Consider the following 23673-nt stretch of genomic DNA (forward strand, 5'->3'; position numbering starts at 1 on the left):
CTATGGATATTTGGGGGGGGGGGGGTCTTAATCACGTTTTGCAACATGTTTTTCATTGTCGTAACTCAGTAACATCTCCAGATCTAATGAGTGTCCTATATATCTGCACCTGACTCATTGGGCAAAGCCCTGTATTAGGCAGCTTCCTTCCTGTTAGAGAGGTGGCTGGTTTATCCAGGTATTACTTTACTCGATTGTCAAATGCTTATGGAAATTACCCAAAATCATTGTTCTAATTTGGCAAATGTAGAAGAGAACATGAGCCTTGGGGCCCAGCAGACGGATTCAAATATCAACACGACACATTGCTGGATATGCGATTTGGGGAATGCAATTTATCTTTGTAAGTAAATTTGGATAATAAGGTTAACAAGACAAAGTTTATAAGGATCTTACAGGTAGTATATGTTCAGCCTCATTCATCACCCCAACCGTCAAAGAAAGAAATGACATCTTTCTGACTGGCCAATTTTTTTTTTTTAAGTTTACTTCTTTTACCCCTTTTCACTCCATTTTCCTAGTCCCTCAACCCCACTCCCCTCTGACCTTCACCAGATTGTCCCCTATTTTTGTGAGTCCGTTTTTTATTAGTTCTTTTTGTTCCTTAGATTTTGCATATAAATGAAATTATATGGTATTTATTTTTCTCTGTCTGACATTTCATTCAGTGTAATAACCTCTAGGTCCATCTATGTCATGGTAAATGGTAGTATTTCACTTTTTTAATGGTTGAGTAATGACTTCTTTATCCAGTTGTCTATTGATGGGCATTTAGGTTGCTTCCATATCTTGGCTATTGTAAATTGTGCTGCCATGAATATTGGGGTACATAGATCTTTACAAATTATTGTTTTGGTTTTCTTTGCTGGGTCATAAGGTATATCTATTTTTAATTTTTTGAGAAACCTCCAAACTGTTTTCCATAGTGGCTGTACCAGTTCGCAATCCCACCAATAGTATATGAGAGTTCTCTTTTCTCCACATCCTCACCAACATTTGCTATTCTTTGATTTATTGATGATAGCCTTTCTGAGAGGTGTGAGGTGATATCTCATTGTGATTTTAATTTGCAATTCTCTGATGATTAGTGACCTTCTTTTTAATTACCCCCACCACCCCAGGTCTCATTGATCAGTGTTTCTTGGCAATGACTAATTTTCATCATAAACTTTCTCAGCCTCTTTCTCAATACAAATGTTATGCTTAAATTGATTTTAGAATCCACTTTTTTTCCATGCTTTAATATCTGAATGACATTTGCCAGGAGCCTCATTTTCTATAAATCTTCTTGGTATGAGATAATGGTTTAGTATTCTTGCATATTTTCTGAACACCTTTGATGGAAATATACTTGATTCAGGAGACTTTAAACTAGATTAGGAAACTTTTTGAACTCTTTTCACATAACTAGGAAACTTATCCTCTTTTGATATGTTTCTTTGGCCCCTCTCCCTCCAAAGGTCAATCTTCTTGACAAAGAAGGCTAGTATAGGGATAGTTTTGCCTTTCTGTGCTCACTCTAATTACAGCACAACTGCACATTGTAGACTTTTCCTGGACAAACGTGCAGGTTCAGGGCTTCATTTGCTGCAGTCGTCTTATACAGGCGTGTGTTTGCTCCTATGGTCATCTGGTTATATGCTCTTTTGCTCCATCTTCTGCGCATGATTACTTCGACACTGGGCTCATCAGAGAAATTTTACAAAGCACTTTAGTTTATTTAGGAACTATTGTTCTTTTTCTCAGAATAACCTTCAATTCTCCAATTTTTAATCTTTTTTTTTTTTTTTAGAGAGATTTCCAGCCCTCTTGAATTATCTCTCCTTCCAAAATTATTATTCTCCATAGAAGGAATAACACTTTTTTCCCTCTGAAGTCTTTTAATCTATTCTTCTGAATTTGAGAATTAATCTATGACTATAACCAAATAATTCTCATTAGTGGGTCCCCCATCTTTGCATTGATGTTTCTAAGAGAACAAATTAAGGCCTGTATCTATTTAATAATGTTACTGAATATTTGATCATTTTTTAGTGATGGAGTAAGTAATATCTTATTACTCTCAGTCAAGGATCCTCTCTTCTGAACCTTTTCCATCTAAAGCTCTTGCATTTTTTTCCCCTAGAGCATTTAATAAATAGCTCTCATAGATTCACTATTGGCTAAACCCTCTGGTTCCCTGGATCTTGCCAAAAGAATGTTTGTCTTAACTTCAATACATAGAGTGAACTACATTAATTCTGAGTGAGCTGTATGTTGGAAATCCATTTTGAAAGGGCCACCCTCAGAAGCATTTCCAAATAAAATCATATGAGGACAGGAGTAAGATAAACTCCTGCTCATTTTTGTGAAATCCAATCTTATTTCTCCTCCTTTTGTGTGTTTGTTCTGTGTGCCAAATGGGTAAGAATGAAAAAGCAGAATGCCATGTTATATCTTTTTACTTATTTTGTGTGTGACTGTTATGAATGTTCATAACTTGTCCCCTCCCTTTATTCTCCTTTCTTTCAAGTCAAATCTCAGAATGTGACATCTCAAGTTTGATGGGCAACTGTAGCAGAGATAACCAGTTTGGGAAGCAAACAACTATTGAAAACCTTGTGATTTATTCATACTGGACTTTTTTTTTTTTTTTTTTTTTTTTTTTTTTTTTGTATCTGGTGTATATTTTTTCACATTAGCTCTTTCTTCGGATTAGCAAACCAGTGCAAATCTTGTTTCATTCCTCCCTGGGTATTTAGTATAGTGCCAAGCAAAGCACAGATTAACATATGCTTACTCAGGATTAAGGATGATTTTTTAAACTCTTTTGATAGGAAGTAAAATAGAATCCACAATCACTTCAATGAATGGGCTTTTTTTGTGTGTCGGTTCCAACAACAAACCCTAAACCTTCATCCCCAAGTTTCTACAGACTATGGTCTATACTTCATAGTGTCAAATGGCAAATAGCAGTAACCTATTTTACCATGTTCTTAATTTGTCTCAATCACTACAGTGCTGCGTATGATTGCTCGCTGGCGAAGAAAAGGAGAGCTGAAGAGCAGGCTTTGGGTGTTCCAGTCAACAAGAGAAAATCTCTGTTAATGAAGCCCCGACACTACAGCCCAAACACAGGCTGCAAAGAAGAACATGACTCTAGGGTCGGGCCAGAGGAGGATGGTGGTATCCTGGAAACCAGCGATTACCCTACCACAGGTAGCAAGGAGAAGCACCCCAAATGTTACCTACTCCCTGGCACCAAAACTCAGTCTTAACTCATGTAAAAGATACAGTCCTTGTGGTTGTCAGAGCATATTCTAATTTGGAAGCAAAATCAAACATTTATTTCATTAACATCCATTTACTGAGGGGCCAATTTTTTTTAAATCAATAACTGTAGAATGTCTAGAGATGAGTACCAGAGGATCCTTGCCATAAGTCCATTTTCAAAACACAGGATCAGACTGTGCCTCTTTTTGAAGACATTTAAAGGTACTAAGCCTTAATGTCGAAGAGTACCTTCATTCCCTGGTAGGGTGGATGTATAATGTCTGAAAGAATGCTTCAAAATAAAAGGACATATTTAAACTTTAAAATATATATGATATGACATATATGAACAAAACATTTATTTTTGTTTTATAAACATCTATATTATTTAGCTCCCCAAAATGTAACTGATGATAACAATGTAGACCAATGCTGGTGGACTGTGACCGTAATATTTTTAACATTTTTTAAATAAATATTCTAACAATGGACTGCAGAAGAGAACTGAAGTTGACACTCTAGAGTTTCCTTTAGTAGGAAAATGATACAATATAGAAAATTTATCACTGTGCATTATTTCTAAAATAAATGATTTTAATTTATCTATAGGCACACATTATGTTTCATGAATTCAATTCTTCACTCACTCATCAGGTGCTGTTAAGTGCTAACAGATATGTATTTACTACTTAAAATTTTTAGGATGTGGTTCTCCCTAGTTCATGGTCATTACTGTAGTCCCAGGTAGTCCCAGTGCCCCAGGAGTCAGAATAGCACTGACTACTTTGAGCATGAGGCAGAAATTGAAGGACATACAAAATATCTCAAAAAAAAAATCCATGAAATAAATAAATAAATGGAAACCTGACATTAGAAAATGAAATTAGGTGAACATATGTTCTATGTTCTATTAAATACAAGTTTTTTTCTTATTTTTTCTTATTTTTTTTTCTTTTTAGGTGAGGCAACCCTTGGTTGACCTCATAGATTCCAAGGACCTTGTCAGTTTACAATCCGTTATTTTTTTTTATTTTTTATGTCTACAGCACCTGGCCTTCCTAGGTGGTCTCCCATCCAAGTACTAACCAGGTCCAACCCTGCTTAGCTTCTGAGATCAGATGGGATTGGGCATGTTCAGGGTAACATGGCCATAGACCAAAAATACACGTTTTTTCTGAATGTGACTTTATAAGGAATCAAAGTATACTAAATAAATTATTTGAAAAGAAGTACGCATTATGCAAACCAAAGACAAAGGGATTTTTAAATTACAAATATGTATTGTACACAGAATTATCGTAATAACAATAGGTGTTAACAGAAAAAATGTAAAGCATATCGACTAAGTAAGCACAAATCTAAGATCGGAATCATCAGATCTCCACTAATATTGGTTTTCAAGTAGTTTGAAAGTCTGTTAAAACAAAGGTATTCTGATTTGACAGTGTTTAAATTTTCTGACTTTTTTTTTGTTTCCTTGAGTTGGATTTTTTTGTTGATTCATGAAAACTGCAGATTGAATCTAGAAAGTTCTTAAATCAGTGTAGTTAGACTTGAGATATAGTTCATCTTGCTAACATTAATTTGCTAAATGTTTTTAAAAATTGGTATATTTTATACCAATTCATTCTTGCAAGTGCCATGAGTTCAAGGACTGTATCTTCCCACTGACTTCCTGCCTTCTGTTGCAGTCATGTGATCATCATAGATGCTTACATTAACCAAAAAAAATATTGTTAAAACGTACTCAGTTAAACTTTCAATTATAAGTACTAATGGACATCTATTTGTGGGTTCTCAAATGTTAATTATTTTTAGTACAAGAACCACTACTACTAATAATGAATATGTTGAAATTATAGCAGTACTGGCCATTATTTTTAAATTCTTAATATATAAAATGATAACTTATATCACTTAATCCACCCAAAAATGACATGAGATAGACATGATTGTGGTCACAATTTTGCAGATGAAATCACTGAGGACCAAAGAGATTTAATGCTTAAGGTAATGCAGCTTGTAAGTGTAGAAAAGAATGTAATTAAGAAACAATTGAAGGACAAGAAAGATAATTATTTCTCAGCTAACTGTGCTCCATAATCTAATTCTCCCTGAGTTATGACTACTTTCAGAAAGCTGACTGAGCAAAGTTTTTACAACGTTATATCACAAAGTCACATTTCCAGAAATGACAGGTCACAGATGCTCCTATCTCTAGTTAAAAGAACAAAACTTTAACTTGGCTTCAGTATTTTGAGTAAGTTACCCTCACTCTCTGGAAGGAAAGAGAGCTAAGTTAGTGCCCAAATCCAGTGTTAGGGCTTTTCATCTCTCGTCTCATTTACTCTGAGTACCTCAATGTCTTTACCTGGCCAGGTATATGCCCAATCATGTCTTCGGCAGGCAGTTCAGATGATAGAGAGGGTATAATGCTCATGAAAGCTAGATCATGAGCTTGTATTAATTTAATGGCAAAACTACACCCTATACTCTCAACTGGCTATCTTTCAAAGAGCTGCTGATCTGCATTAAGGATGATGAACAAAACCGAGCAGATACCCCTCTTCACTGGGGCAAAGAGAAGCCACGCTTGCAAAATACTACCAGGTAGCAGGACAAGGGTATGCTTTCCCAATGCAGACAAGGAAAAGAAAGATCACTTTGAAATGAGATTAACCCAGTGTGGAGTCCCCATTTTGTAGCCACAAGCTCACGATTGAGGGAAATCTGTCAGTTACAGGAGTGTGAGGGGCTGAGATGGTACTTTTAACACATATTATCTTGCAACAGACAGCAAATAAGAGAAAAGCCATTCTGACTTTAGAACTTTGAAAGACAAATTTACTTCCCTAAGGCTTTTCTTCCCAGCAACCTTTACATATTAAAGAGACCTGGAAAACTAGCTTACCTATGAAAGTGACTTAGTCACAGAAATTGAATAAAAATCTAATTATAATAAAATCTAGTTATACTAAAGGAGTCAAATTGAAAATGTGTTGTGATTTTCAGAGGATTTCTAGCCAAAGAGGTTTCTCTCCACGTTGTGCATTATGGATCGACCCTCCAGTTTCCTGGGGCAGTTGGTGAGCTTTGCCGTAGCATGTGTGGCATGGGTGGTCATCTGGGCTGAGCCTTCTTGGCCCTGTGGACTGTGTTCTTTCACAGGGCTTATTTTCACTAGTTATTCTAAATGAAAAAAAACAAAAACAAAAAAAAAAAACAGGCTCTGCCTCATTTACATGGAGGGTCCCATGTACCTTTTCCCATTACTGTCTTCTAAAATGGAATCTGGGGTAGGGGGTGGGAAGAGAGCCATCATTTACTGAAAACCTGTTAGATGTCACCTGCCCTCCATGAGCTCCCGTGTGACCTCTACAATATGCCTTATGTGCGGATGATGAGACCAAGGTCGGAAGGGTTTAGGGACCTGTCAGAGTTCACGTAGAGACGAGAACCAGGACTAGAATCAAACTTAGGTCTCTCTGAAGGCAGTGATCTTTTAGTTATTTCAGTGGCAAAAATACAAAATAAGCCTAGGCTACCTGGGAAAATACAAACACACTAGCAGAAAGAAAAGTAGGCAGCCCATTACAAAGCTAGGAGAAACAAGTGCCCTGTCATAGATCTGTCAGGTTCAAAAGCTCACTCAACTTTTTTTTTTTCTTATAATTACAGTGAAAGCCAGAGAGGGGTGGGTACAAAGAAAGTTGGTCTCCAGGTTTGCAGACCATTCCTGGAAGCCATCATGTGCATTGCACGTAGGCACCTCTATCGGCAGGACTCCTCTTTTTCTGAAGAATAATTAATAAATATTTTCTTTTAGCATATAACAAACAGTTGAACCAAACAATTATGTAAACTGGAAATGACCCAAAATGCTAGCAGTTGGCAGCAGCACAGTGAAATGCATTGTCGTGCACATGTGCATTTTTGTCACTCCCGCCTCTCTGGTGATCTGCACTTAATAGGAATATTTTAAACTATGTAGCTAAGCAACAGAGGTAATTGTTGCTTTCTAGAGCTTTTGTTAGCACTCTAACACAGCCCAAATATGCATAATTAGGTATAATGTCTATAAATCATTATTGTACACATGTGGGTAGTTAAGTGGAGTGAGAGAATAGTTCAATGAATTGAGCATATTCACTGAAAATGCTTTTTATTTGTTTTCTGTAGTTCATAATACTTTAAAATTATCATAACCCTTTACACTTCTCTTAATCGCCAACCGTGATATTGAGAAAAACTTCATTTGCATTTTAGACTATGTTTAATATATTATTTAAACCTGGAGTTCCTCTGATATGAATTCAGAAGAGGATAAACCATCCTATGAAATATTATGTGCTTGTTTATCCAGCCTCTTTTCTAGGAAGTAAAATGTTAAATTTTTCAGTTTATGTTGAATAGATCCCAACAAAAGACTGCACCCTATAATCAGTGTTATTTAAAGGGTCTGGTGTTGTGACTAAATTCTTCCCTTCATCCAAAAATGCTTTTAGTTACTATGGCAATATTTACTTGATCCTGGCAGTCCAGTGTTGATTTAGGGAGATAATTACCAGAAAGGAAGATGATGGAGATGTATTTTTGAGTGTCCTTGTCAGAGACAATGTTTATAAAAAATTAAATGAGACAAAAAAAGGCACATTGTCTTCTGCACAGACACCCTCTCCTGCAGCCCTCACACGGGATGGCTGCGCTTTTCTTCCCTCCAAAGATGTTTATTAACACGGAATGCACTTCACTTGGCATCTTTACAGTCTTCAAGGGGCCTTATTATTTAGTGTTTCCCATCCCCCACCCTGCCTTTTGAGACACAGAAATGATCCTGCTTCCTTTTTATTTATTATTAATTTTGTCTTAGCATTCACTAAGGGGAGCATTGCTGGGTTGCCTTATGCATTTCTCAGCCTGGTGTGTGGTGCACGGTGCCATGCTACCCAGACGACACCTCATGCTGGGCCATGGTTAGGTCACCAGAGAATCTGCATGATTTTTTGGTGCGTTTCCACTGGGACAGGCTTGGATACGCTGGCTTAGATATACAAACAATCTTGTCACCCCAACTGGGCCACTGCCGAGAATGCACTGGGACAATGGAGATCTAGTGGGTTGTCCTAGACAGGCTGGGACTTGGGAGCCTGTTCTCAGTCACAGGGCTACTTGACTGTCAAGATTCCAATTGGCCCCGTACCAAGTACTAGTTAACATTCAACGTCCTCCAACCATCCCCATCTCTTGTCTTATTCCTTTTTACACAAATGCACACAATTACTAAACTAGAAAATATGTTACTACTTAGGACATTATTTTATCATGCTAATTTTCTCATTTTCTTATATTTTTCTTGGCTTAGAATTCTTGTGTGACAATTATGAAAGTGTTCAGTAAGTCTTAAAAGCTTTAGAACTTTCTCTATGTAAATCTATTTTGTATTCTAGCTAACATTCCACAAAATCTGAAAGTATATTTGAGAAACTATGAAGGTAGAAAACATAAACCAAATAAACTTTGAAAATATATAGCCACATTAACAGAAACCTGATGAACATTTCCTTTAAAATGTATAGTATTGTGTATATTTTATTTCCTTCTAGGTGGCTAAGATTTATAAATATAAGAGGTACAGTAACAATAATTTTAACATTCAGCACTCTGTTACTGTTATGTATCTACTTCAGTACCCTAAAGACTCTAAGTTCTTTATTTACTAAAAATTCTAATAGCTCATATCCTTAAAGGTAATTCTGAGACTATTAAGATCTAAGTTTTTTGTTTTGTTTTGTCTTGTTTTGTTTAAGAGGATATATATTTTTCTCCCCAAATGTTTTTAAAATGGATAGAGCCTACATATTCACATATATCACATATATTTCCTTAAAATATTTTTGAAAATATTTCTTAAAATAATTTTAAATTATAAATAAATTTAAATAAGTTTCTTCTTGTTTCTCAAATATTGGTTTTCTCTTTCCATAGAAGAAATCATGATGAAACCTATTGATGAGAATCTTCATTCAACTGCACAAGAAAACTCCAATGGGAAGGAAGACAGATATGGCTGTTACCAAGAACTCGTGGTCAAATCTTTAATGAACTTGGGGAAATTTGAAAAAAATGCATCTATTCAGACCATAAATGAAAACTTAAATGACAGTGGCATCCAGTCTCTAAAAACAGAGAGTGATGACGTAGATGAATGCTTTATGATTCATTCTGATGATGGAAAAGACAAAATCAATGACTCCCAGCTAAGGTTTTGCTCCTCCGATGACAATGAAAGTAACTCTGAAAGTGCAGAGAATGGTTGGGACAGTGGCTCCAACTTCTCAGAAGAAACCAAACCACATAGAGGCACAAAGTATATTTTAGTGGATAATAGAAAAGACCTATTAGAAGTTCCCGAAATAAAAACCGAAGATGACAAATTTATCCCTTGTGAAAACAAATGTGATCCTGAACCAGAAAGGAGAGACCCACAGAATGCTCACATAGAACCACTGGATGGCAAAACCCAGCCCTCATTCCCTGGGATGGAGGAAGATGATAACCAGTGTCTGGCAGTGATGACAGAAGAATCTGTTGACCTGGAGAAAGCCAAGGGGAACTTAAGTTTGCTGGAGCAGGCAATTGCTCTGCAGGCTGAACGAGGTTGTGTTTTTCACAACAACTACAAGGAGTTGGACAGGTTTCTACTGGAGCACCTAACAGGGGAAAGGAGGCAAACCAAAGTTATTGACATGAGTGGAAGACAAATCTTTAACAATAAACGTAAGACATGTTTTTGCATTTATTTTAGAAATAAAATTTCTTTAAGATTAGGAAAAAATTAGTAAGATTCAATAACTTCTTTCAGATAGCTTTTTGACAACTTAACACAATTTAAAAATCAACTTATATTATAAAATAAACAATTTCTTATTGTTCCTACTCTCCAGAATGTTCTCAGATCAAGCTTACAGTTTTGCGGTATTTTCGCACATGATAAAAGGATTATTTCCTCTATTTCCTTTAACTTGACTCATTTTTAAAAATATATAGTAATTTTTAAAAAGTACTTTATTGGACATATTAGAAGTACACTAGTACTTATAGAATTTTATATCATTGTATTAATCAAATCAATTGCAGAAATTTATTTTTCCTCCCTCATCCTCTTTCTGGGATCATCTGACTGCCTATGAGCTTCAAAATAATGTCAAACTACTTGCAAGTCAGGCAGGATGATCTGATCCTTCTTAGGATAAAACTGGATGTTAATGCTTTTATAAGCCCCATGCTTTTTACCCAGGGCCCACAAATATCTGGGCTAAACATGAATGACAGAGTAAATGTGCTTGGAGGAGACCTTGAAATTTTCCTCAGACTTTAGGAAAATTGTATCCCCTCTCTCATAAAGATAATTTCCTCAGCCCTCCCAAACTTTGCACCTGGTGGGCCTGGTGATGATTTCTAAGGTTAAATGCAGTTTCTCAAGTGTTGGTGTTTAAGTGTCTAGAAGGCTTGTTTAAGATGAATATTTCCAGGGTTCTATTGGACTCGCTGCTCCAGAACTTGATTATTTTTTAAGCAAGTTTCTCAGGTGACTCTTGGACACCCTAAAGTCTGAGAACCACAGAATTAGGGGAGTATCTTAGAGAAAATCAAGGTTATAGCCCCAAAGTGCTTATGAGGAGAATGTGTTAGCATGGTTTAGATGTTTTGATTGCTGGTATTTATGCAGAAATGAATGATATATCTTGTTATTTGAAGTACATTTTATTACTCACCTGCAATCTTGTCAAATAATTGTCTTGCAGCTCAGAGCTTAGAAAACAAAAAATAAAATAATGTCATGTAGTGAGGAACAAGGTAATGCTATGCACATATACTGTCAGGGTCAGGATAGAGACAGAATATCAACACTGTATGTAGCTCTGTACACACTAATATACAACAGTTGAACTTACCTGTGTGTGTGTGTGTGTGTGTGTTTTAACAAACTACAAAACCAGAAAAGAAGATTGAAGTTACTTCAAATTCTCCCAACCCGTAATTTTCAATATACTTGATTTCATTCATTCTAAGATACATATTTTCCCATTTCAACATCTCTGAAATCAGAAGGGACACAATTTAATGTTCAATAGTTTTTCCTTCTTACTAGCACAAAAAATGATGTTTCATCTTATAATTGATGATACCTTCCTGCCAGTGAAACCCAGTATTTGGAGAAAGTTTAATTATTTGTTCTATAGCTTAAAATACTTGACAATCTTTTAGTCATTTTTGTAGAACTTTTAGAACTTTTGTTTTCAAAAATTAACAAGGCCATAGAATCTGAGCTTGTAGACACTTCATATTAGAGACTTATTAAATTACTAATGGGGCTGCATGAATCAGTAGTCCTGCCTTGGGGTGTTAAAAACCTGTGCAAGGAGATCCAGACCAGACTTATCTAAAAGAGGCAATAAATAAATACATATTTTTAAAAGTTGAAGTTATAGGCTTAGCCTAGAGGATGCCTGCAGAGTCCAAATTAAGTATTCACTGTCTTGTTCCTTGTTTCAGAGGTGGGAGCCAGTGGCTTTTTTCTGTTATGCATTCCATGCTTATAAGTTAACACTTGTCCCAAATGATAGCAGTGCTCTCCAAAATACCATCCTGACTTTCCATACACCTTGGCATGTGACTCTACTGTTAAGGAGAGAACACTAGAATTTAAAAATATTGTTTTAGTCAAGACTTCAGATAAGTCAGCAACTCTAAAAACAGTTTGGCTATCCTGTTACTACTAAGCATTTAGTGAGACTTTAGGCCACAATGTAAGTAGAGTCACCATATGATTTATTGTACAGCCTAGGACACTTGGAGTGCAGGGGAGTGATATGAACAGTTGCACAAGTATATCAGGTGTGAATAGGACAGTCCCAAAGAAACCAGGATATAAGGTCACCAGGGTATAAGGTCACCTTCATTATGCAGCATTCTACAAAGAAAATCAAAGAGGAGGAGCCAGGCCTCAGAGTCAAGGGAGCTCTGGCTTCTTATCCTGCAAACAGGTTCTGCCCTATAGAGCATTTCATCAGAATCTTTGTTTCACCCACAGAGGAGAGGCTTGCAGACAAAGGTGCATGATGGACTGTCAGTGGACCACACCTGGTCAGGTGCCAGTCCTGCCTTATCTCCCACACCTTTTCTGGCTTCCTGTACACAAATACTGTGGCAAGGAGGGGAAACACTCGAGTCTAAACCTTTCAATGTGTTTTAGAAATGTGGCCTCACCTGGATGAGATCCAAGAGAGGAAAGGCATCAAAATACACATTGCTTTTCCTTTTTTCGAATTCTCATATTTCACTATTATCAAACTTCAAAGATTTTGACTAGTGTTCTACACATATTACATCCCAAATCAACTTGAAATTTGACCTTGTTGGATTAAACAAAAAATATATGAATAAAATCACAGACCATGTCAAACCTTTTAACATGTCCCTTTGTCTCTTACAGAATGCAGAGTACATTCTTGACATCATGGCATTTAAATTCTGTCTCTCATTAAACAAAAATGCCTGCTACTCAAGGCATCCCGGTCTTGGCTGTTCCTTTCTCACAACTTAGAGCTTTCTTTCCTCTCTGCTCTCCGCCCTCTCACTATCCCCACCCCCTGTGCTCCATAGATAACTTGAAGGATTCTTGGCTCCTCCCCTTTTGCTGAAACCATGCCCCCAAATAATTGCATTACATACAACCTGCTGTGCCCATCTGCCTAGTACCGTTTATGGTCCAACAACTGGGGTGGCATGCTATTGCACAGAGGCACGCCTGCTCATCGCAATATTCGGCCCTGGAGACGGCTGCACCCTGAGGCATTGCCCTGCTCTCAGTGCCACGCTTGGAGCAGGAGCATATGTGCCCTCTGCATCTTCCGGGCAGGACTCTGCCCCAGGATTCCATAGTCGGAAGCTTTCTGGCAACAGGATCGTACAGATTATTTATTTTCACTCTCAGCATCAAGTGTGTTCATGCTTCTTGATACTTCACATTCTGAGAAACCTGCAGCTGCCTGCGTTCCATACTGGTCCTTTCCCTGACGCCCCCATGCCGGTTCTGCTTCCGGTTCCTCTAAATGCTGGGAATGCTGAGTGGCAGGCTTGTCCCAATGACTGGTATTGTCATTCTATGAATGGGGGGGGGGCAGTTTTTGTCTATAAGAATGCATTTCTGTTTTAAGTTCATCTACCATCTCAATCACGGGTATGAAATTTTCTAAGGAAGGCCTCTTCTGTGTTAGCTCTAACCTCCATTGTATTCATGTTAGTCCACGTTTAGTTTATATATTTATATAAGCCTTATTCTAACCCTCAGCAATGTGTGTGCCAGCAAATTAAAACCCGAACTCGTTTTCAGCCTTCCCTCTAGGCTGCCATCCCATGCCGCAAATGCGTTACCAGGTGTCCCTAGCTCCCACCTGGCTGCACCTGCGGCCCCCGCCCTAACCTTGGGTCCTTGGCGCTCCGCTCTCCAGACCACTCAAGGCGGACTCCACTCTTTGTACTTCCCCTCTGAATCTCCCGCGAGAGCATTTCCTTGTCAAGACTTCTTTCCTATTGACTCTGTTTTCAGTTTCTGCAGAGTAAAATCGGCAGCTTCTTCCTAGTCACTGCATACTGATCCAAAATGGCAATCCATTGGCATTTTGGAACTTTGAGCCCTTAAGCCCTGCTGATGGATTGGGCATGGCAGAGATGGCATTCTTGACTCCTTGTCCTAACTCTTGTCAGAGCAGGTCCCACACATGTCCAGGAGCAGCACTGAGACCTGAACTCTAGGGCCACATGCTTCTGGGGATCCACAATGAGAAGGCCAGAGAGGTATTTCTCAGATATGGTGGCTTCTTTGTTTTGTAATTGTGAACTTGGCTTTTACCAGACTCCTTCAATAGGAGATAGTTTGTGTTAAAAAGTTTTTTTTCTTCTTTTCCACTTTTTTTTTTCTTTTCAGGAGTGCATGCATCCTATCGTGTAGAATTGATTTTTCATAATGAGGCTCCAACTATAATCTGAAATATGACAACTTAAAACCATCTCTGTATTTTAACACTCCTTTGCCCCATGTCAAGCCTTTGCTTAGGAAACCGAGAAAATTGAAAACATTTTTTTTTTTTTTTTATGTTTCCACAGGTCTTAGTTGAGGGTCTTATTCAAGGCAATGTGAGAAGAATGTTTATGATGATAAAACTGAATAAAGTGAGAATGTCACCCTGCAAGGCCACTCTATTGAAAGGGAAGGGAAAGAAGAATAACTAAATGAATCTCTCAATTTAATTTCTCTGTAGATTCACCGAGGCCTGAAAAGAGGGAGACCAAGTGCCCCATCCCGGGGTGTGATGGCACGGGACATGTGACAGGACTCTACCCCCACCACCGCAGCCTTTCAGGGTGCCCCCACAAGGTGCGGGTTCCCTTGGAAAGTGAGTACTGCTTAGCCCTGAAAGAAGCAGGTGTTTTGTTATAAATGCCACAGCATCACAATGTTACTTTCTTTTCTGATGTGGAATTAAGGATGGAAACATAAAGTTCATCTAGCCTGGTTTAAAATATAGTGTACTAATAGAAAACATGGGGTACAGTCAGGCCAATAGATCAGGAGATGACTGACATTGAGAAGATAATTTGTTACTCACAAGTCCCAAGAGGAAGGAGCAGGCTACACATGGCAGGGTCACACGGGGACATCACCAGTCAGTCAAGGGTGGGGGGGATTATGAACAAGAGTCCTTACTGTGGTTTCCATGGGAAAGAGCAGAGAAAGCAGGCTTAGGATCAGCTAGCTTGAATTCTTTCAGTGGGCTCTGGGATTTGGGGGCCGTCTATAGTTTTCTGGTTCCTGACCCTGGGGGATTAAGGCAGGTAGAGAGAGTTATGAAGTGTGAGAGCCCATGAAGGAGGTAGTTGGGTGAGGGCTCAGAACTGGTTGGTTTGCATTTGAAAAGTGTTTACTATCTCTAGGAATTAGGTAGCTCTGGGAGGGGCAGTCTGTCTATGGCTAGAAAGGCCCCAGATGCCAAAGCATCAGCATACAGAAAATAAAAAGACACGGCTAATACACTGTGACTGCACAGTTCTTTCTCACTTGGAGGCATGCTTCCTTAAGCCCACAAGCAGTGTTGGCCTAAGTGCATCATCTAATATGGGAAGTGCATCACATCACCAATGTTCTCCCAGGCCATTCTGCACTTAGGGACAGTGATATCAGGGATGTTGCCCCAGGACATCCTACAGCTATGGGCTCTGAGCAAGAGCAAATGCGAGTTGGTCTCCTCACCCACAACCCCACTGTGAGCTAGGAAACTGAAGGAAAAGGAAAGGGCTGCCTCCTAAGGTTCGAAGTATCTGTGATAAGTCCTCTACTTTTTGAATCTACTCGTGAAACACCTCTTGAGTCATACAAACCACAATGAAAGAATGCCTCAGCATTACCCTTCTCAAAAGCACATTTTTTTTTTTTTTAAAGCACTGAATCTAACTAGCTCAGCACTGTCCCACTGGATTAGCGATGCCCCAAACTATCGATCGGATTGTTCACTCATCCATGCTCTTTCACCAGTAGTTGAATGGTGGTGGCTGTGGGGAGTAGGGAAGAAGGACAAAGAATCAAAGAAGACTATGTTCAGAACTTCACACTATTGGGAAAAGATAGAAAGAACTACTACTTGACAAATAATGGTTTTGAGTTACTCCAAGAAAAAGCATATAAATGTAAAAGCAGAGCTCTGAGCTTTTCAGTTTAAGTTAAATATAAGGAGAATATTCTCATTAAGTCTAGCATTAACCATAACATGAAGTTTAGAAAAACAAACTTAAACAAGCTTGCTGAATTAATTTTTGAATTTCTTACATGTTCATTTATTTTAACCTGAATATTTATGGGGCTGGAACATTGTGGATTATATAACTAAATTCATTTGAATGCAAAGTTGAGAAATAAGTGTGTTAGTGTGTTATGTATTTACAGTATATTGTTTTTTCCTCCTATGTGATATTTTGTGCTTAGTTCTTGCCATGCATGAAAATGTGCTAAAGTGTCCCACCCCAGGATGCACAGGAAGAGGACATGTGAACAGCAACCGCAACACCCACAGGAGGTAATTGTGATGACTTGTTAATCTTTTACAATACAAAAAGAAGTGAGAGAAATGTTCCATCAAGAAAATAAAGAACTAGCAATGTGTTATCACAATCACTGGATTAGTATCAAATACCTTACCACCTGAAGTAGATAAAAAGTATTCTCAATTTTGGTAAATAAAAAAAAAATGACTTCATTAGTTACTTTCCTAGACATTTTCATTTAGCAGCCAATTAATGTTAACAAAGAATGTTACATTTGAAGACTAGGGCTTTGCGTTCACATAGTTATACAAGTTACACAGGTTCTTTGGCTCTGGACCTTCACCTTAGCTGTTTTCACAATGGAAAGAGTTGCTTAAGGGTTATCTTCAATCTTATCCAATAAGCATTAAACAGTTACCAAAAAGGGCTTCAATATCCAATGGTTTTGACTATAAACCAGGATGAAAGTAAACATTATTTCATTTCTTTAAGATCCACCTCACTGAGATCGCAACTAACTTAAAACACATATGCATTTATACACAAATGTATTGTAAATATTTTAGTAAATACGTAAATATTTTAGTGAAAATAAATGCTTTTTATTTTATGTGTGTTTTACATTATGTATAGATTATATGGTCTTGAGATACTATTTAATTCATAAGCATATTGCCAGATACCTTCATATTCCATCGTTTAAAATATGATATCAAACTAAGTCCCTGATATTTTGCCAAAGATCCTAATATAAATCATGGAATATAATGCTATATTTATAGTTGTACATGTTGCAATTGGAGTGAGCACATTCCACCTAAAATATTATGAAGTTTCAGAATGATTTAGTTATTACTCCCTTATGTAATATTTTGATTTTAAAAATGAGGTTGCTATCTATCACCACTGAGATGGGGTCGAGGGACAGATGTTGATACTTATAATCTACAAAACCCTTTAGGATCTTTTAGTAGAAGAACGGTACTAAGTGAACTATTAATATGACTTAACATTTCATGCATACCAAGTATGCTATGAGGTACATGCTGAAGCAAATTACGTATCTTTTTAACTCAAATCCTTCCACCTTTTTTTTTTTTTTAACAGTCTCTCCGGTTGTCCAATTGCTGCAGCTGAAAAATTGGCAATGTCTCAGGACAAAAATCAGCTTGATTCTCCCCAGACTGGGCAGTGTCTCGACCAGGTTCACAGGTATGACCTTCCCTTGATGTCACTGATATTCTACTTGCGCCATGCTCCTTACGATGGCTCTGTCACCCCTCATGTGCCAGTTCACTATGGCCTAACCTTTGTTCTCAGCTACCAATATCCACTTGAGAGGCTGGTCCAGTTGATCAAACTATCACTTACAGAAACATCTAGACCCTCCAGACGTTTCACTTGAAATTAATTTGTATGCAAAGGTAGCATAATGTGGCAAACTCTAAAAGAAATAAAGTATACGATAACATTTTTAATCAAAATTCTCTGTCACTAAATGAAACCCATCCCACTAGTCAGAAAAGTTTCTCTTTATGATTGACTTAAGCTTTCTGTCCAGGGAAAATGGCATCATAAATCACCCACACTTACTTAAATTATGTGGTGTTATATATTTATCCTTCTGTTCCACATATACATATAGTTTCTTTTAACCAAAAATTTATTCTGTAAATTGATAACTATTAATAAGCTATCTCCTATTGGTCCTAGGTGCTTCACAATATATAGTAGTTTGGAAGAACTTAATTGTACCTAAATAATAAACTATGTATGATGCCACTTAATGTGAAGTTATACATTTATTAATATAAAAATCATATATGTGAGAAAAATGATTTAGCATTAAAACCGATGACCGGATCTTCATTGTTGTTCCTGAGACACTGAAATGCAAAATAGTGGAAAATATTTTTGATATATGACTTCCCTTAATATGTGCATCTACAGATCTAATTGAAAGAGTCAAAGTTGTCACTCAGATTACATGAGTGAAGAACATATGTCAAACAAAGAACATGAATTACTGAATAACTAGAAGTTGAAAATCTTATAATGAGATTCTTAGTATTACTATATTCTCTAATTTCTCCCTAAGTAGGTTATTTATTAAATATAGAAATAACATTGTTTAATTTTGCTAATTTCTTAAAAAATAAATATTATTTTGGAGTAGAACAGTTAGGCAATATTAAGGGTATTCACCAAGTTATATATACAATAACAAGATCAATTAATCAAATATTTTCATGTTTCAGCTGAAATTTTTTTTATCAAATCCAAGAAAAATTACCAAAACTGATATTCTGATGAATTGAGCATGCTTTGTTAGAAAGCATAAGATTAATATATGTGTGTATACATATATATATATTCCTATATATATGTATATACATATATACACATACACACACATATATATGTGTGTGTATATATATGTACATATACACACATATATATATATCTTTTGCCATGAGACCACAAGCACAACATTTGTGTTCTCCTTGGCTGGAATTGGTACTACACAAATATGATGCCTTTGTTTAATCCAAATACAATAATTCTGAAGGCATATTTAATTCATATTTAGCTTCAATTGGGATGATTTTGCTGAAAAATGTAATGACTATTATAGTACAGTAATTTAGATTCACACTGAGATAATAGTAATTTAATAGATAAAATACTGAAATACTATTTTGAATACTACTTCAAATAGCAAATACATTCAAACTGAAATTGATGAGAAAGGTGAAAAGCCTGAAAAGAAATTCACAATTGAGGAATCAAATTTCCGGTGCTTATGCTGCCCCTTTGGGGTGTAAGGCTCCTTCCTGTCAGTTCTGCTGAACGCAGCAGTGCTCAGCATTGCTTCTTCTAAACAGAATATAATGACTTTCCACACTAGTTACAATCATGACTTCTCACTGCTAATTTGATCAACAATCCTAACAAGTAGAATGTGCACACCTTGTCAGTGCCCTAATAATAGTTATATGGCACTTTTCTCTAACGAGCTCAAAGTGCTAACATGCATCAAATACTTGCTTCTCGTGGCATTTACATAAGATGAATAGAAGATTGCCCATCTCTTTTGGGAGACTCAGACACACAATATGAAGCCACTCCTTCGCCACGCGAAACCCAAAGTGCCTCCTCCCTATCTCTTCCTCCTGGTGCAGAGCACTCTGCTCTGCCGTGCTGTGACCACAGCTCCTTTCCAGAGTGCAGTTTCTCATGGGTACCTACAGGCATGACACATCTGATCTGTTTTAAATTCTGATGCTAATACACTCACCCATAGTTTTATCATATTTCTTTTGAACACTTCAGGACAAGCTTGGTGAAACAAATTGAATTTAATTTCCGATCGCAAACCACCACCTCTCCCAGAGCCTCGGTGTCAAAAGAACAAGAGAAATTTGGAAAAGTACCATTTGATTATGCCAGCTTTGATGCCCAAGTTTTTGGTAAACGCCCCCTCGTACAAACAGGTCAAGGACAAAAAACACCGCCATTTCCTGAATGTAAGCTTTGAATTCTAATACTTATTTCAAAAAGAAAAATGCATATTGTATGTGTGTGTGTTGGAGGGGGTACTCAAATATGCTAGTTATCGCTGCGAGGAGAGAAAATATATTGTACTGTGAAATGAAATAAAGAAAACAATGATAAATTGATCAATGTTACTGATTTTTCATAAAGTTACGCTGAACATGGTGACCAGTTAATGGATTAATTATTTTACAAGTATGGTGCCATTGTTGAATCTAAATACAGTAATTCTAAAGAAATATATTAAATCCACATTTGGCTGGGATTGGGATTAATGTACTGAAAACTGTAATAGCTATTATAATAATTTTGATTTATATTGAAATTATGAAAATTTAATAGGCAAAATATTGAAATACTACTTAAAACATTACTTAAATCAACAAAAACATTTTGTTACATGTAAGAGAAAAAGTGAAAAGTCTAAGAAGGAACTCAGTTTAGGAATCAAAATTATACTAGATTTTTTTAGGAAAAAATGTGTGGCTGTGAAAATGTTTATCCACAGATTTAAGAATCGATGTAGAAACATTTAAAATGTGTTAACACTCTGATGCTAACACATTCATATAGAAGATGTTTCCATAACTCAAAGATTGTATAACATATAAAATGTGGTATTTTCACTAACACATTTCTTTAAGAGTCCTTAAATATTTTAATGACAAGGAGAGAAAGTGAACCTTGGAAAAAATCCCAGGAATGATTTCTGCATTATGATAACTTAATCATAAGAGAACAAGCAAAATAATTCCCCACTTTGCATTCTCCATAGACCATGAATTTTACACAACATTCTACAAATACACAGAATTCCTTTAGCTCACACCTGGTTACCTAGACTGAGTGCTCCTAGGAACACAGAATATGTGCTTCATTCTGTGATGTTGATCACCTCTTTCAAAGAACTAGAATGCAGTAAAAAACTCAGCAGTAGATAAACAAACTGAAAGGAATTTGCCCATTAATGAGAATTTGCCCATTATACTCCAAAAGATATTTTATCTATTGTTGCCAAAAATAGATCCAGCCTACCTAAATAAACACTGAAAACCTGTTAGATTCAGGGGAAAAAAAATACATACACACATACACGCAGTATGTTTTATCTTTCTCTCTCTCTCTACCTATCACTTTCACTTATCTATCATCTATCCATCTATCATCTATCTATCATCTATCTATCTATCTATCTATCTATCTATCTATCTATCTATCTATCTATCTAATCTTTCTATCTATATAATTTTGTGCATAGTTTTATATAGGTTTATTACATATGCACAAAATATACACATATACATATATGTTTAATTCAGATGAAGTTAATAAGAACAATCGATGTTCTCATATAATATGGATATTAGTCTAAAAATGCAAAACATTCAGTGAAATTTTCATATTTTTATAATTACAGGAATAACATCTGTTAATATTTTAAAGTTTGTTTTATAAAAAATAAGGATCAAATATTTAAAATAAATGATATTTACAGCAAAATAAACAACTAAATGCTTTTATATGATCCCATATTAAATCTTGAGTGTTTCACCAATAACCTTGAGTGTTGTTTACAAACACACAGAGTGAAGAGAAATGTATTAATTCTTTCTCTCTCTCTCAGCAATACCTTGGTGCCCACAATAGACCCACAAAACAGAAACTCAGCCTTGATAACTAAATTGCCTTTCTGCTCACCTTGAGAATATTTTCTCCGTCCCCTACTCACCACGTGCTCTACCTGAATATGCAAAATGCCAGCTCATTAAAGACTGTGCCATCTATTTAGTTTCGTCTAGTTGGATGAAGAACAACTACTGGTTTAAGTACAAAACAAATCTGTGTATCAAATAATAAAAATGCAGTTTACATTTAAATATAACTTGTTATTGTAAAAACAAGTATTGAAAGGACACATTTTTTTTCTCTGCTGGAATTACTGGTCCTCATGCATACATAGTTTGTAAATATACAAGTCTGAAGCCCCTATAGTCCCTGATGTGTTTTTGTTAGTGTGGTTTTAATATACAGTTTTTGCCACAAATGCTGCCAGTGCACCTGCCCCATAACATTAGTTATGGGGTTTTTGTTATAAGAAGTATAAATACAAAAAAAAAAAAAATTAAGAGACTAGGCATTCTTTCCCAGCAATCACATCATTTAATCTGTGAACTTCTATGAAAACCAGTCTGAATAACCTTCATTTAACGTTCCAATGGATAATGGATGATGTTTTAATTGAGTCTTCACATATTTTAATGCAAGAAGTTATATCTTTAAAACAAATCAATTTAATGACTAAAACCACGTACTTGCAATTGCTAATCAAATCTCTTTTCAACAGCGAAGCATTTTTCAAATCCAGGGAAATTTCCTAATCGACTGCCTAGTGCAGGCGCCCACACACAGAGCCCTTGCCGTGCCAGCTCTTATAGCTATGGTCAATGTAGTGAAGACACCCACATAGCAGCAGCTGCTGCCATCCTGAACCTTTCCACCCGCTGCAGGGAAGCTGCAGACATCCTCTCCAACAAACCACAGAGCCTGCATGCCAAGGTAGGCCAGTCCAAGAGCCTGGAGGGTGGGCCAGCGACCGAACCGTGAGAATAAACTGCCTTTCATGTTCCTAACCACATTCACTGCCACGCGCTCCCTGGCCCTACAGCTCAGCCCCTCCTCGTCTTAGGAAGAGGCTCAGAGGCACATTGACAGGGGTGAGCCTGGTGGGTTCAACCGAGGGTGGAAGAGTGGCCACTTCTGATGGCAGTGTGCCAAAGTTGGGGGAGAAGTGAGGTATGAGAGTCTTTGGGGGAGATTTATAGATTTCAAACCTATTTTTGTGTTGAGGAGTTTGGCACACAAGAAAAGAGGATCACCATTAAAATCAGTCTGAACAATGGAAGCTTTTCACTGTCTGAGAATCAAAGGTGGTAGGAAATATTTGATTAAAAAGACTTTTGTAAAAAATTGCAAAATCGACTCAGGAAACTTTATTATCGTGCATGTTACTATTGTATAACATAAAATAGCCCAAGTTGCTGTAGTGTGTACTCTAAGAACATGTAGTAAAACCTGGACATATTAAATCAACAAGAGATAGTTTAGGGAGACTTGAAAACTGAGGGCATTCCAATCCAAAATCAAATTCTGTGAAGTTTATGAAGGTGCCACATTTCCGAAGCCCCTGAAGTTAATCATATTTCTCTAATAACCTCGCCTTTCCAACTGACAACAATGAGTCAACATTCATGTTTATGACACTGATGGAAACAAGAAACAGAGACCCTCCAGGTCTTGCCCTTGAGGAAGAGGGCTTGGTCACACCGCAGTGTCACCGTGACCCTCAGAGGGAGGTGGGAGCTGTCCCTGCCGTCAGCAGGAGCCAGTAACTCCTACTGACACAAAGGGCTCATTTAAAATAAATCATTTCTCCACTTAGATGGCTGAAGCCAGCTGAAATAAAGCATGTAGGCTTATTCAGAGAAGAGATTTTACCCCAGCTTTAAGTAGAGGATGCCCTGGGTTAAACTCTAAACCTGAGACTCAGGCGATTAAAAGAGATAGCTCTCTTTTTCCCTTTAAGCACAGCCCCACCCCCGTTGTGGTCAGCTGCTCACCTGTGCTGTGCCAGGCCTTCAGGAGAGCGGGAACACAGTGCCATGGAGCATTTGACAGAAGAATCAGAATTAGCTTCTGGACAGATCTGAGCCAAGTAAACCCCAGGAAGAGTTGGTGGCCAAAAACCACTCAAAAACAATTTTTAAA

General features: G+C 37.1%; 1 protein-coding gene and 1 pseudogene across 2 annotated transcripts in view; one reads left to right on the plus strand and one right to left on the minus strand.

Moving 5' to 3' along the window:
• LOC107518244 (ST18 C2H2C-type zinc finger transcription factor) overlaps positions 1 to 23673 on the plus strand; it is a 124248-nt gene that overhangs the window by 58868 nt on the left and 41707 nt on the right. For both annotated transcript variants that reach the window (XM_016159738.2, XM_036232851.1), the window contains exons 5-11: positions 2999 to 3198; positions 9238 to 10029; positions 14577 to 14711; positions 16295 to 16385; positions 17461 to 17565; positions 19687 to 19880; positions 22253 to 22464. In XM_016159738.2, the coding sequence (XP_016015224.2) occupies positions 2999 to 3198; positions 9238 to 10029; positions 14577 to 14711; positions 16295 to 16385; positions 17461 to 17565; positions 19687 to 19880; positions 22253 to 22464 (1729 nt within the window). The remainder of the gene's footprint in view (positions 1 to 2998; positions 3199 to 9237; positions 10030 to 14576; positions 14712 to 16294; positions 16386 to 17460; positions 17566 to 19686; positions 19881 to 22252; positions 22465 to 23673) is intronic.
• LOC118612359 lies at positions 4290 to 4408 on the minus strand (annotated as a pseudogene).

This window comes from Rousettus aegyptiacus, unplaced genomic scaffold (assembly GCF_014176215.1).
Source record: "Rousettus aegyptiacus isolate mRouAeg1 unplaced genomic scaffold, mRouAeg1.p scaffold_m13_p_15, whole genome shotgun sequence".
In the NCBI taxonomy this organism is placed as follows: domain Eukaryota; kingdom Metazoa; phylum Chordata; class Mammalia; order Chiroptera; family Pteropodidae; genus Rousettus; species Rousettus aegyptiacus.